General features: G+C 41.4%; 1 protein-coding gene across 1 annotated transcript in view; it reads left to right on the top strand.

Annotated features, from left to right (window-relative positions):
• The window catches only part of cntnap2a (contactin associated protein 2a), a 159,200-nt gene that overhangs the window by 65,356 nt on the left and 78,426 nt on the right, over window positions 1–15,418 (top strand). Inside the window, exons 11-14 of the mRNA XM_037456600.2 lie at window positions 2,775–2,924; window positions 9,853–10,015; window positions 12,844–12,950; window positions 15,191–15,310. Coding sequence (XP_037312497.1) covers window positions 2,775–2,924; window positions 9,853–10,015; window positions 12,844–12,950; window positions 15,191–15,310 — 540 coding nt within the window. The remainder of the gene's footprint in view (window positions 1–2,774; window positions 2,925–9,852; window positions 10,016–12,843; window positions 12,951–15,190; window positions 15,311–15,418) is intronic.

Here is a 15,418-nt window from a genome sequence, read left to right as displayed (position 1 = left end):
GCTATTTGTTTATCACAACAAAAAAAGCCTTGAATGGAATGGTGAATTATAATGTTTTATTTATTAGTTTTTTTTCTTTCAGGAAAAGAAAGGCAAAATGTCAAAAAAATGATCTGGGTTGATTATTATCAGAGTAAAAAAGTACAAATACTTTGTCACCTTACTTAAGTAGACTTTTTGGGTATCTCTACTTTACTGGAGAATTTATTTTTAGACGACTTTTTACTTCTATTCCTGACTTTTTCACGCAAATATCTGTGCTTTCTACTCCTTACATTTTTAAAATAGCCTCGTTACTCTTCTTTCATTTTGGCTTGTTTTCCGGCTTGTCATCGTTCAAAAACACACACAAAAAAGACCTAGCCGGATAGATCGCACCATCCAGATTGAGTGAATTTGATTGTGGTTGGATGAGAAGTATAAACATTTACCATCCAGACACCCTATTGGTTTTCTCTGTGGTTCGATAATATTTCCCTCTGTTGTTTTAGCGTCGCCTCTCTGAATGTCGCCATGTTTCCATTCTCCAAACGGCAGGTCACGTGATCTGAAGGCACCTTTTGATCATATAGTAACGGACTGAAATGTTCTGTGAGCGAGGTTACACATTAAGTTTGTCCTTTGTTTTTCCCCAATACTTAGTTTTGAAACTAGTAGTTTTATACTTTTACTTAAGTAAAAAGCTTTACTTCTACAAAAGTATTTTTAAACCTTAGTATCTACTTGAGTAATGAATGAGAATACTTTTGACACCTCTGATTATTATTCTATAATTATACAATTAATACAGGTCCTTGGGTCATTGTGTATCATGTGATATGTCAACTTTTCAGATGTTTTAAAGCGTTAATTTTTAGTTTTTTAGGGGAGACGAGGCAAGTGCAATACCCTAATTTTAATACATTCGTAATAAAAAATAAAGCAAAGCGACCGGGTTGGCCTTTGATCTTTTCATAATGCCAGTACATATGAATGACAAATCCACAAAAAGCCGTTGAAACCTTCTTATCTCATCACATCGGACTAATTCTCTTTCCCCTTTCTTTAGTCTTCTTCATCATCCATGCTTTTTTTAATCTCTTGCAGACAGCCGGCATGTGTCTGATTTTAGCTTGTGTCTGTGCAGTGTTTGACAGACAGACAGGGGGTGCCACCTGTGTGTGTGTTTGTGTGTGTGTGTCAGTGCGTGCAAGAATCTTTTGTGCATTCGTATAGCAGCGAGTGCAAAGATTCAATAGCACCACTATCGCTGATAAGCTCATCATTCAAAGCGACTGCAGGTGATGTAAAACAGATGAGAGGACACAAGGTTACACAGTATCTATTTTCAATTTCATCCAAGAGGTTATAGAGAGGGACGAGAGGAAGCAGAAAGCTTGATTGTGATTACATCAAACCAACATACCGTCAGAAATGAGATTCACCTGTAAAGGACCACTTCACGGTCTCTTTCTAGCAGCACTGTTTTTTAACGTCATTCAGACAAAGCAGACGCCATCCTCTAATTGTATAACCGATATGACATTTTAGTTAATGACAATAACAATGCAATGTTGTATCATTGTATTTGAAATTTATGATAGAGCTGGTGGAAATGCATATTCACATGCTTATCCTGTTGTGTGTCTTTGTGTATATTTTATCGGGATTTCCCTGAACAAGGCCACAGCTGTCACTCACCTCCACAAGGGGCCCTCTTGGCGCTTATTTTCTTTGGTCACTGCTGTGATCTCACACACTTGCAGAAACTGGCACGGAAGAAGCAAACAGAAGCACACACCCCCTCTCTTACACACAGGAATCCAATGTATTGACACTTGCTGCAAGCTAAGGGTACATGTGTATTGACGCGCATGCAGAACCATGACTAAACAGACTCTGCTGAAATCAATTGTCACATGACCGTACCTTGATCTCTGCTACAATGTGTCCTTAGTATTGATGTATTACAGTCAGTGGAGCAGTGGAGTTGAGCCAGATTGGAAAAGGCAGACAAGGCAGCAGATGGCCACAAGAGGAGAGGAGCATGAGGACAAAAAGATTAAAAGGAAAAAGTGAATTGCACAAACATAGAAAAGGAAATAAAGACAGAGCATTGAGAGAAAGAATCAGGGACAGAGGGGGAGGGAGGGCAGGATGAATAGAGATTGGTGTCAGTAAGAGGTGATGTATAGAGGACAGTGTGATGAGAGTGAGCTGGCTTCTCTCTCGGCTCCAGTAGTAATGCCCCTTTCCAAAACATCACTCATATTTAATGGAGCACAGCTACAAGGGAAGAGAGAGAAAAGAAGAGCACAAAACTCACATGCACGAACACACACACACACACTGCACTGACATAGCACGACAACGCAACACATTACGGACTGTGCACACTTGCACAGAGTGCTCAAAGCGTAAACGCTTGGATAGACAACAAGCACACACTGATACATGTGCACACACATACACATGCACTGCGGAAACCTCTGAGTTAATGGAGTTGCGACACAAGGGCCCTGAGACCGGAAGCTGCACTCAACTTGGAAAAGGGTAGAGCGAAGGAGTGAGAGAACAAAAGAGAAGCAAAGAAGAATTGGGGAGCTATTTCATTCACATGAGAATATGTGTAGAAGTGAAGAAAAAATGTGGTTGAGGCAGGAGCACAACCCTCAGCTGAGCATGTTTGAGCAGGAAACCAACAGGTGCAAAGAACCTGTATCAGTGTGTGTTGTGTAAAGAAAGTGTACAATGTGTGTTTTTTGACGTCAAATTTGAACTCTGCACCCCTCCAGGTTCAGGCCTTAACGACGGTCAGTGGCACGCAATACGTTTGGTCGCCAAGGAGAACTTTGCCATGTTGACAGTAGACGGCGAGGAGGCGTCTGCTGTGCGCTCCACTTCGCCTCTCACCATCACCACAGGAGGAACCTACCACTTGGGAGGTAAGAGTCACCCAGAGAACATCGCCCCAGATCTGCCCAAACATTGTAACTCTCATTTCCACCTCCTTTCATTGTCATCCCATCACTTTCCTCCCCAGAGCCCAACTGGGGGTCAAAGGAGGCCTCTGAGTACAATATGTTAATGCTTTACAGAGATGAAGATAGAATTGGGTTAGTCAGAAATATATAATATTTATATTGTATTGCATTTATATTCATTTTGTAAACAATTACACATGTAACATTACAATGTATGGCTCATTTGTTTAGCCTCCTATTAGTAACCTATTTGCCCTCCCAAATGGTCAAATTGGATCTCTTGGTCAGTGCCCCTTTGATTCCGATACCGATGCAGAGATGTGCATTAGCACGGGGCTTTCACGCTGTAGTTTTTTATAGTATAGTATATGTAGTTTTAATAATAGTTTCAGCGCAGGCTCCACCGAGCAGCAGTCGGGTGTAAGACGTGTTGGCAAGGCTCTGTGAAACGTATTATATGAACTGTACCAACATAGGTCTTATCCCTCTGTGTGTTTGCTGGCTAAATGTCTATAAATACGTTATCACACCAGGAAATCTATATCCCAGTGGCCAGAGTTCAGGAAGTTTCTCACTTAGCAAGAGCACAGACCCAACTAAACCACCACATAGACACAACCAGGGGGAACACACACAAACACACCCAAAGCAGACACTATCTGTCTGAATTAGGAAGACGCCAGGTTAATGATGCCAGACACTGCCGTCCGTCTGTTGGAAGATGGTCCGTATCTAAGTGTGCACGTGTGACTGTGTGTGTGAGTGTGTGTGTGTGTGTGTGTGTGTGTGTGTGTGTGTGTGTGCACTAGTGTGTCTTTTGGCACCTGTATGAAATTACAGTAACTGAGAGAGATAGTCCAGGCTCTGCTAGCTCCATCAGGCATCTGTCTCTATGTCTTCCTCTCTCTATCAGGGTACAATCTCATCCATCAAGCAAGACCGTTTGCCGGGGCGAGTCAAGAAGGATCATAACGCCTCACACACACACACACACACACACACACATCCAGATTTTTTTACTGAGTGTCCATCTTAATTATTCTGTCTCTGCTGTTTAGTGAATTCCCCTTCAATCCATGATGAGTATGATGAGGTTTCCGGCCTCGATATTTCACTTAGGAAACATCCCAAACTTGCTGCCAAGGATTTTTTTAGGTCTTGCAGAATCGTACAGTATTAACACGATATCTTGAACTATTTCTCATCTTTCTATCCCGCCCGCTTTCTTGATATCTTTTGTCTTCTGTCTTTTCTTGCTTTGCCAGCCTCTACTCACTTCTTCCTTCCCTGTCTCTCTTTACCGTTTTGATCCAATTGGCGATTTATGGATTTTGGTAAGCAGAGTAGAGAATCAATAGCGGCTGTGAGGAGAAGATCTCTGTATTGTCTTTACGCGGTAAAAAGGCAAGAGGAGGCGAGTGTGTGAAAGGAAGAGTAAAACTGAGAAGAAGGCCGATAAAACATATGAGAAAGTAGAGACAAAGACTGAGAACTGGGTTTTTTTTTTCAGATAAATTTATAGCCGTTTTTTAAGTGAGTGCAAGAGAGAAAAATGAGTTGAAAGCTGTATCCCAAGGAGCTGAGAGGCTGAGAGGAGTGTTGACGTGGAGACATAAAGTCCTAGAGGCAACACTTACATGTCATCTGACACACTTCCATTCTGGGAAAAAATCTAGCAGGTGGCTTTCCTTTGCATCCACACATTATACTCACAACACAAATATGTTATTTCAGTAGTTGAGTTTTTATCCCCCTAGCGACAGTCATAGTGTTATCTGAATTAAAACAGCTGTGACTGGGTGTTACTCATTAGTTTTACATAGAATAAAAACAGCGACTCAAATGGTTAACACGAAGGGGATGGTTGCAGGCTCAGCAGAACTGCTGATTAGTAATCTAGTTTGTATAGTATAAGGAGACATTTGTGCCACAACTTCACTGGCCAGGTGGAAGGTTTTAGGGAGACTGAAGTCTCAAACCGGAGATATATTTTTGATGTGAAAACGTATGTATACCGTTGCAGCAAAGGGAGATATTTTAGTTTGCTCCTCACTTTTTGTCAATCGTGATGGTTTTACTTTAGATTCAAACAGCATACTGCTCAGTTCTCTGAATGCAGTAGCTGCATTTGCTATGACCTGCCTCCCCCTGTTATCACAGACCAACCATTACGGCCTGAAACCATCTAAATCTGTGTATGTGGGTTAGTGTGAGCGTAAGAGTTTGTAAACCGAGTTGCTCCTTTTGACCACATGCCTCTGGAGCACATTCCCACCAAAACACATTTAACTCAGAATTCAGATATACTATCCATAGCATCTATTTAAATCACCTCATCCCATTAAGGGGCAAACTCTCATTCCAGCACAGAGGTAACCGAACAAAAGCTAGTTTAGCCTTTGACTCGCCCTCAATTAGTCTCTTAGGTCGTTCAGCTTGATGAGTCAGAGAGGCCAAGTGCATTAAGCTGTCCTAAAGCTCTCCAACCATATTCCATCAGCACTTTCCATGTGTCTGTTCTTTCAGTGCACCACTCAGTTTAGTGAACAAATGAATATCGTTTAATATTCAGGAGGGGCTTTGCCATCCGCTTCAAACGCAGTGACTTCAATGAACCAATCTGCTGTTTACCATTGCGCTTGATGAGCAGTAACCAAACTTGTATGTTTTATTTGGGTAATGTTCATTAGACCTCTTTCACTTTATCACAGTTACTTCGCTCCTCATACTCCTCAAACATATCATAGTGTTTGTGAAATGTAAACATGACTTTGGGTTAAAAGTAGCAAGTCAACATAATGGTGTGAGTTGAGTGCTGCTCTTGTTTCGATACCAGACGAAAGATGGTTTCACTACTGGTCACTTTATATACTCCTAATTTTAAGCCTATTTTTTTTCACCGAGGCTCAAGCTTATTCCACATACCCAATTGGCAGATTAATACAAAAGTGTTCTCCTTCTCGTGTGTGTGTGAGCTGTGTAGAACGTTTTGACAATAGGAGGCCTGGGATAAAAAAAAATGTTTTTAAATATTTGAGCTGCTTAAAGCTTTTAGACATGAATATTAATTCCGTTGAGGTGTGAAGCAAAGACAAGCCTGGTGACATGAAAAGCATTTGCAAAATAATGCTTTAATTAAATTGTCTCACTTTCATAAGGGGTTATGTTTAATGCATTTTGTGGACTATGATGGGACTTTGCAGAGCTCAAATGTCATTGTCAAAGAGTTGAAAGGCTACATTTTGCAGTTCCTTCCCTCACTTCTTCCAAAATTATGTCCACTTGTGTAATTTGTGTATGTCAATTAATACAATACTAACATGGTAATTCCCTAATAAAAGCTTTGTTTTAAAGGATGTGGCACCATTTCGCTGTTGCACATGCCTCTGATCCTGTTTTTCACAAGCTGTTCCCTTTGCCTTGGGAACAGCTTTCTTCAAGTCCAGTGGCATTATCCTACTTGCCAAAAATGTTGCTTTGGGTCAAATTGAACTGATTTTTCTAATTCTGTGGCATTAGACTCCACGAGGCACTGCCTAAACCCAAGTTTACAGACTTACAGGATACTACACGTTGGATGTCAGAGGAAGGAAGAGCCTTGGCTCTGATCCTCTGTCACCCAATCTCCAACGATGCCCCCTTTCTTAACTCCCTTCTCCTCTGTATTCGTTTCTCCGCTTTCCCTCCCTTCCTCATGTCTTTATTCTCTGTTTTCCTCAGTTCATCATCTCATCTCCTCTCTATGCCCTCATCCCTCTTATCCTCTTTAACCGGGTCGGCCCCTTTCAATGCCTCCCCCTCGTCTCCTCACTTCTTCTCTCATCTCCACCCCTCTATGCTTCAGGCGTCTGCTTTTAGGAGCAGCCTCTTGAACCCAAAGCCTATTTTACGGGGTAGTAGTTTCTCATTCCTGACGCTGCGCTTAGAGAAATTAGTAAGTGACTGACACGAGACATCCGCAAATTGAATTTCTTAAGAGGGAAGTTGAACACTCGCACAAATACACATGTGAATATACACAAGGCCGTGAAGTTGGGCTCTTCTCACCACAGGAACAGGTAACAAATTGACAGTTCTAATGCAATCGGTAGTCAATTAAGCGATGTTCCACCCTGAAGAACACAGGTGTTTCATTATTATGAAAAGAAAATAAAACATTATTGGTCCTTTTAGTTTTTGCAATTTCCACTTATTTTCCAAATAGTGTTAAAACATTTCCTTTGTCATTATATACCAAATTTCTCTTATATTTATTCCGTGGCGATAAATAAATGACTCACGGAAGCCTTTTTGTCTTTGCTTTTCCATTACAGTTTACAGTGGACTTTGTTGGAAAACCTCTCTGACCTTTTTGAGATAAAGCGTTTATTTGGTCTCTCCATCACTTTGATGTGAAAAAGGGAATACTTTCCATCAATACTCAAAGTATATGTACTACGACATACAGTCTTTTGCGCATTAACTATGGCATGTCGCCTACACACTCAGCTTGTGTGCAGTGAGGTTTAACACTAGTGCATGTTAACTTTGTTTGATGGTTTGCTCCAAGATTGTTCTTTTTATTTTTAATTTCTTTACAGTGCAGAGAAATAGGAGCAGGTGGATAATAGATGAGCACAGTTTTTCCGGGCATGATTTTGGGAATTCAACATATTGTGTTTGGCAACAAATTGTGTCTCCCCTGAATACGCTGTAGAATTGCAGCCCTAAAAATATTTGTTACATTTTTTACAACCAACCATTATGGCCGATTTCCAGACCGGCCCTTCTTAAAACAGATACATCCCCGACATGTGTTTGGATGTGGACACAAGTGTTGTGGAGCCTGAAAGCCAGCAGTGCCCGCCAGATGGTGATCAGGTAGTAGAGAGCAGGCCCTGCTCTTCTAGTGTGTATTGCAAGGGAAGCTCTTTAGGCGCAGCAGAGGAGCCGTGATGGTGCCAGCAAGACGGCCGGGGATTACTGCTGCTGTTTCACATCCTGAGGGGTTATACGAAATAGAGCTTTTGTTTAAATAACAAATTGAGGCAACACAGCGTTGTTTCGTTCAGAAAAAAGAATGAAATGTGGTCAGACATGCTTAGCCTGGACTCGAGCTGTGGGTGTGTGTGATTTTCCTGGGCATGCACGGATGTATGGCCACGACTCTGCTTTGTTTGCCAAGCGTTTGCCTCGGTTTTGTTTTTGACACCATTAATCTTGTAATCAGTTTTTTCCCCGCTGTTTGTCAAAGTAACTGCAATAGGGGGGACATCCTGCTTTGACCAAATGTAAGACATCACTGCTGTCAGGATTAAATTCAGCTTTGTTTTCATTTTGTCAACTAATGGGCAAATTACTTTAGTGTAAAGCCCAGATAAACATTCAAAGTGTTGATCAATGTGACGGAAGGGAGCTCCCAGTACCACTGTTTCTCTGTGGATATACAAACTCTTACCCGGTATTATTTGAGACTTGATTGCCTCAAGATATCCGACATTATCAAGATTAATTTCACCCAAATTTTTTCTAGCAAGTAAGCATAACCAGTTCTCTGATTAATAATTATGTTCTATGAACTGTGGTTCAAGTTAATGATTAAATCGGTAGTTGGTGGGATGGAGCAGGTGACACTCAACAAACCATTGGGACGTTTTTATATTACCTTTTCCCACCAGTGGTCTGGATAAAATAAAAGAGAAGCCTCCCTCCTCTAGCTACGCTATGCATTGCTCCGTTTGCATTCATATGCGCTCCAGAACACACCAAGTGCTGCCGGCCAGCTGTAGTCTGCTCTGCTTCCTATCTTCCCTCCACCATCCTCACCCTCCCTCTCTCCTTTTACTGTCTTTCTGTCTCATTCCCACCGCCTGAAAGGACAGTGGACAGGTGTGGCAGGAGAAGAGACAGATGGCAAGGATGACAGGAGACACTTTTGGGGGAGGAGATGAAAATCAAGAGATGTGAAGAAAAGGATGAATCCAGCACAGACCCTCTTGCAGGGACACAATTGTTACTTTTCTGCTGCCAGCCACATGAACTACAATTATTTTTGGGTCACACAAACACACACAAACAGCGCATATGCCCTCTATAAATGAACCTTTTGATGCTCCGGCCTTGAGGCGGATAGGCATGCTGTATGATGTGACAGCTTATAACATCCCGATGATGGAGATGTCATTAAGTTGCAGTGTTTTATGTGTGACCCGTGTGCATGTGGAAGAGATTGAACCCGAGGCTCTCATCTCCTGTATGTGCCAGTGCATGTAGACAGATTGGTACATGTGGAATACTCCCATGCCCCCCAGTCAGCCATGTAGAGTCATATACACTCATGTATCCATAGGCTTTCACTTTTGCAGGTTTCTTTTCAGCATGCACACACTCACACACACACACATCTTTCTGTCCTTGTGTCAGTCAAGGCCCAGTGCGACATCAGGACGGGCCATTGATTCTTGTATTACATAAGTACTTTATATACCAAAACCTATATGCCCTGTGCTCTATTGTGGCCTTACTGCCGTTATTTAGGCTAATGGGCCTCAAGAACACGAGGACTAATAGAGGTTTATGGCTTTAAGATGACAATAACAGGACACTGGCCAGGTCTCCTGTTCCTAGTCAAGGATGATATCATCGTTTAGTTCGACGTCTGCCTCTACAGACGGTCCCCTTTTCATGATTTGCTTTAAATGATGGATCAAAAGAATTCTCCTTTTTTGTCTTTTGTCATACTCCTGAACCCTTCCTCCTCTTTCACTCCGGTCTGCGATGCATCCCTTGGTTTCTGTTGCCTCAATGCTGTTCTGTATTCAGTCTATTCATCTTAAACTCTCTGGGATTTGAAATAGTGAAAGACCCCTAGTGCATTTATTTGTGTTTTTGTCTCTTTTTCTGGTTTTAGGGTATTTTCTCCAGACGCTGTTCCCACCCTCCCAGCGTACCTTCCAGGGCTGCATGCAAGCAATCTTGGTTGACGACCAACCAGCTGATTTGCATGCAGTGGAAAAAGGCACCACGGGAGCTTTTGAGAATATCAGCCTCGACATGTGTGCAATTATAGACAGGTAAGAATAACAATTCCTTCATGCACGCACGTCCGTACAATCAGTCATGAATGAAAATTACTGCCATATGCAAAGCACTAATAAGTGTCATAAATCAAATGGTTGTAAATTGAGAGAGTCAAAAAAAAATGCAGTCTGCGAATTCTTATGCAGAGATGTATGACTCAAGGCTCTTGGTGTTGTAACTGTGAGATACTATGGTTGTGTGGCTGGGTTTTTTTGTGTGCCTGTCATACTGATAAATGGATCAAATTGATGGCGTTCCAGGGGTATGATCTTAATCAAACATCAAACACGAGCCACTGATATCTCAAGTACAACAGAGAGGGATATTTGACACACGTCCCAAAGTTGGCTCATTGGAAGCCTTCATTACAAATGGATGACATTTCAATTTATTTGCTTGGTCATATGCCGTGCACTGATTTGGAAGCTTCCTTACTCTGAATCTGATGCTAGTGTTTGCAAAACCTTAAAAGTTTATAGACTGGTTAAATCTTGCCTAAACATAAAGTCATTCGTTTTCACTCACGCGATGGCCAAACAAATGTCAGTGCGTATTAGAGACATGGAACATGGATTAGAAGGTAAACATGACGAGGAAGCTGCAATAACTAGTTGACCTTGCGCTGAGTGGAACAGCATATCCCTCATGATTGGGTTTTTATGTAGGTTTGTCAATAACTCTTACCCTCATCAATATCCTCACCCAGAGTAGACATCAACTGCCCCCGCTTGATTTAGATGAATTGCGTCCTCGCACACGTTCTAAAAAGGTGTGTATGAAAAGTTTATGTGTAAAAACATTCATAGATCAGTTACTCAAAGTTGTCAGTCCTTACTGAAAGGGCAGAACAAATGAAACTTTGATACCTGATTATTTAGATTTTTTTGTGGTTGGAGTCTCAATGGAAATGTTGACAGTGTTGTTTGGAGTCAGGTGACTTTGTTACTATTGAAAAGGGATTTAAATAAAAGCTGCGCTACCTGGTTCAACGTTTGAGTTTGAATGAGTCCACTGTTACAGTCCAAATAATCCCAACGTCTTTATTGCCATTCCACTTTTTGATCAATGCCGGGGGAAGAAGTAAAAACACACATATCTCCACAGACACGCTGACAAGGGCAAGGCGTGATGATTAGCATATTCCACAATGTCAGTGTCACTCTGTGCCGCCACTGCACCACAGCGAGAGCATAATCATACCCAGGCGGTCAACTCTCCTCAAAGATCTCAAGCTGTCATACAAAGCCCACTGCACGTGTCGTTAGTCTATTTCAGTGCTCACAGCTTGCTGAGCATAATGTCTCTCGTGATTGTCTTTTTGTGGTCAATCGCAGCCCATTGTGGAAGCACAATGCCATTCAAACTGCACTTAAAGTGCCTGCCCAGGCTATAAATCAGCATGACATTCGTTGATCACCGGTATTTTAGAACATTCTATTTCATTCACAGAACATGTAATGGCTTGTACACAAACGTAATGGATTTGAATAACAATGGGAGTATATGAACCTGCTTACTTTTTGTCATCGGAACTTTTTAGTTTGTTCCTGTCAAGCAGTGTCTGTGTTGGACTGGCAGGCAGATACATGTGTAGCAGTGTTGGCTAAAGTATTGTTTTTCTGCACCAGTCAACATCCTCAGAGCTAGAAGTGGATGAATATTTTCCAAATATACTTTCTCAGCAGCAGCAATGTCTTTCTCACATTCTACACATAGTCTAAATATTGGCAACACCGTAAAAAAACAACAGCACAAACACTCCACTGCACGTCCGACACTAAGAAAGCACATCCCCTCCAGGGATGACAGCTTACATAACAGAGCTCATCAACAGAAAACGTGCATGAGAGTGATAGAACTTTATATAGAGACATAAAAAGAAGAGATACTATTGGAGTCGCCCTCAGTGAACTCACAAGTCCACAGTTTTATTACAAAAAGGTTTCTGACTGTGGGCATTTGACAACAGTGATTGTCTTGTCTCGATCTCTGTGCTGCTTAACTCCCTGACTTCTGACATGACAAAAAAACCCTCAATATTTTAAAGGACACCTGCAGCACTTACGACTCAGTGGTTCTTTTTTTTCACTCAAACGCTCGTTTGATTTGCCAAATTTGTGAACAAGTACGTGTGCGGGAAATCCGGCTCATCGCCACCAAGCACATCCAACCGCGTATTCAAGATCTGAGTTGGTGATGAAGTTTCAATAAGAAAAACAGGGACGTCAGAACTGCAATGTGCTTAATGCTGTGTTCACCCTGAGAAAGAGAACGCTGTTACACTACATTCCTTTCTTCAGGTCCTTTTTGTAGCAGACTCTGATTGTAAAAGAAACACACTTTGCCACCGCGAATATATCCTCCAGCCTTCACTGCAGCCCCTCTAGTCATCACCTCACGCTTCTTTAGGGCTATTTTCCCTGTACGAATGTTACTGTGTGCTCATGACACTAAAGGACTGAGATTGTCAAGAGGTCGCCGATTTTCTTATCTCGTGAAGTTCTTTCATTATAATATGGAGGTGATTAATGAAGAACATAGATACCTGAGCATTGACCTTTATTAATTAGACATTATTGTAGACGAAGATATTTGACTACATTTTCCTTCCACATATACATATATATATTAGTTTCACTTTTTAAGTTGAATTACTGAAAGTATTCAAAGTATTCAACACCACCAGACACAAATAAGTATATCTGCTGCATGCTGGGAGTATAAACATTCGACAGTGGTCTGCGTCTGATCTTTAAATATATGCTGCAGAAAGGATTTTTCTCTTTTTAAAAGGCATTGCATACCTCACAAATGTCCCCAGGTGTATGCCGAACCATTGTGAACACGGTGGGCGGTGCAAGCAGACATGGGACAGTTTCAGCTGTACCTGTGATGGAACCGGATACACTGGAGCCACCTGCCACACTTGTAAGTCTACCAGTGTGTGCGTGGGTTTGTGTGCGGGTGTGTGTTATTCGCTGTACCCTCAACCCCACACCACCCACACACTCCACACCTCGAACCCAAAAAAACACTGTTGTGTTCCTTGTGCGTTTGTTCGATCTGGCCTTCTTCTGTTCGCCATTGAGGGATTTGAGTTGTTTCTTCTTCCAAAGGGACACATCCTCAGCAGAGGGACGGCGTTCAGAGGCTAGGCTTTTCTCACTGCTTTGTGTGTTCTGGTCTGACCAGACCCACAACACGCGCACACAAAGAGAATAGTTTGAAAGAAAAAGTCTTTTTAAAGGCTTACAAACTAGAGAAAGCCATCCCTGCTCCCTGCTACGGACATTGTTCTCTTTTAAGAGAGGCTAAGAAGGAAACGTTTTAGAAATATTGTCTATGTCCAACACAAAAAAAAGCATTTGATATAAATGAAGTGTGACCACATTTAAAGAATGGACTGAGTGAAAACCCTTTGCAGAGGGACATGAGTCTGGATTTATCGGAATGGAAGTAAAGCATATTTACAGAAAAAGCCACAACATGCATCAAGGGGTTGTTGTGTCACGGCGTATGTCGCCATATCATACTGTACTGCATCTATGAACAACCAATTCACTAAGTAGACAGCTGAAGCTACATTATTAACCTGGGGATAATAGGATGAATCTTGTGGTTCCGCCTGGGAAATGTGATTTAGGAGACAGGGTGAATAATGCATTCTTTTTAAAGAATGTTTTGCACGTCTCCGAACTTGACTTTGACTGCTCTGTTAAGCGAGTACTTTAATAATCAATCAGTGAAATGACAGATGTGTCAAAGTTTATAATTCTGAAATAGAAAGCTTTCCTCTTTATTATCATTGAAAGTGTTACATATTTGGGTCTATGTCAATTTCTTGTTTCTTGTTTCTGTTTCATCATTCTAATCGCATTCCCTCTCGTGCGTGCAATGTCTTAACTTTTACTGTTGGTATTTACAGTAGTAGTAGTTACAGCTGGGGTTGCAAAAATTGGAAAGTTTCCTTAAGAAATAACAGATCCAGGGTCCAGCTCAACTAAACTTGCATAGTCTTGTTCTCCAACTACATTTAGGTTCCCCATAAAATGACTTATGCAAAATAAAAAATGATAAAAATTTCCAAAATTCTTGACCTTAACTACACATGGTTCCTGTAAAGTTTGCGAAGATTTATCGGAAATGTTCTGCCCCTTTGCAACCCCAGAGACAGCCATTGAGCAATGTCGTTCAAATACGGCCTGAATTACACTCACACTTTTCTTTGAAGAGCAATTCCCCCTAGCCCAACCAACCACACACACACACACTCACACACACACACACACACACACACACACACACACACACACACACACACACACACACACACACACACACACTGTCTGTATGTGTAGGTCAACACAAACATAACATCAATGGGTCAGATAGATTGCTGCAGTGTGTGAAACAACACACAACTAGCAACCACATGACATTCCCTGGTGCAAGGAGGGGGCGAAAGAATAAAACTTCCCACAATGATGTGCTATTATAGATCCATCCTAAAATTCTACAGTTGTATCAATCTTTGGTCCATTGCAGAAAGAAATATATTATTGTTTATATGCAGAGGTATTTATTTTGTGAAGTGTATCATCTTTTCGTATTGTTATAATGGGCAGAATATTCTTGCAGGAAAACATGATGACTTACTTACATACTGTGATTCCTAACGCCAAATATCAGATATATTTTTGAGTGGTTGACTGCAATGAGCTCTTACCCACCGTCTTGAGACAGAAAATGAGAAATAATGCCATGCAGTAAAGATGATGAACAGATATTAAAATTATTAAAATAGCAAAGTTTTGTCCCTGGTTGCACAGCATTGTTTATTATCATTTTCGCAAAATAAAGACATTTCCAATACCTACATTTATTTCCACATGACGTAATAGAAAATAATCAAGAACAAACTCTTTATAGGTATCAAACCAAATCTTTTTAAGAATTTTATTTTTATTTGTACTTAAATTTCTCAGAATCATGAAACATTAATACTTGGAATTAAATGTATTTGTCACTCAGTCATGTCAAATGTTTAATTATGTTGTGTATTTGATGGTATGGTTTGTATTGTGCATAACAACCCTTTGTCATTTTTCATCCCCTTCCAACTGCTCATTTGTTCCCTTCTTTCCTCTTTGCCCCTGCCCCACTTTTAGCGATCTATGAGCCGTCATGTGAGGCCTATAAGCATCTGGGCAGGTCCTCTGACACCTACTGGATCGACCCCGACAGCAGCGGACCCCTTGGCCCCTTCAAAGTCAATTGCAACATGACAGGTGTGTGGGGGAGAGCCTGTGGGTGTGCTTTCGCCTGTGTGTGTCTGCTGTTTATGTGTGTGTCTGTGTGCGTGGGTGCATGCACACTTCCCTATTCTGTCTAAACCA

The sequence above is a fragment of the Pungitius pungitius genome, chromosome 19, assembly GCF_949316345.1.
Source record: "Pungitius pungitius chromosome 19, fPunPun2.1, whole genome shotgun sequence".
Classification (NCBI taxonomy): Eukaryota; Metazoa; Chordata; class Actinopteri; order Perciformes; family Gasterosteidae; genus Pungitius; species Pungitius pungitius.
The sequence above is the reverse complement of the archived record's forward strand: the minus strand, read 5'-3'. Positions and strand labels throughout refer to the sequence as shown.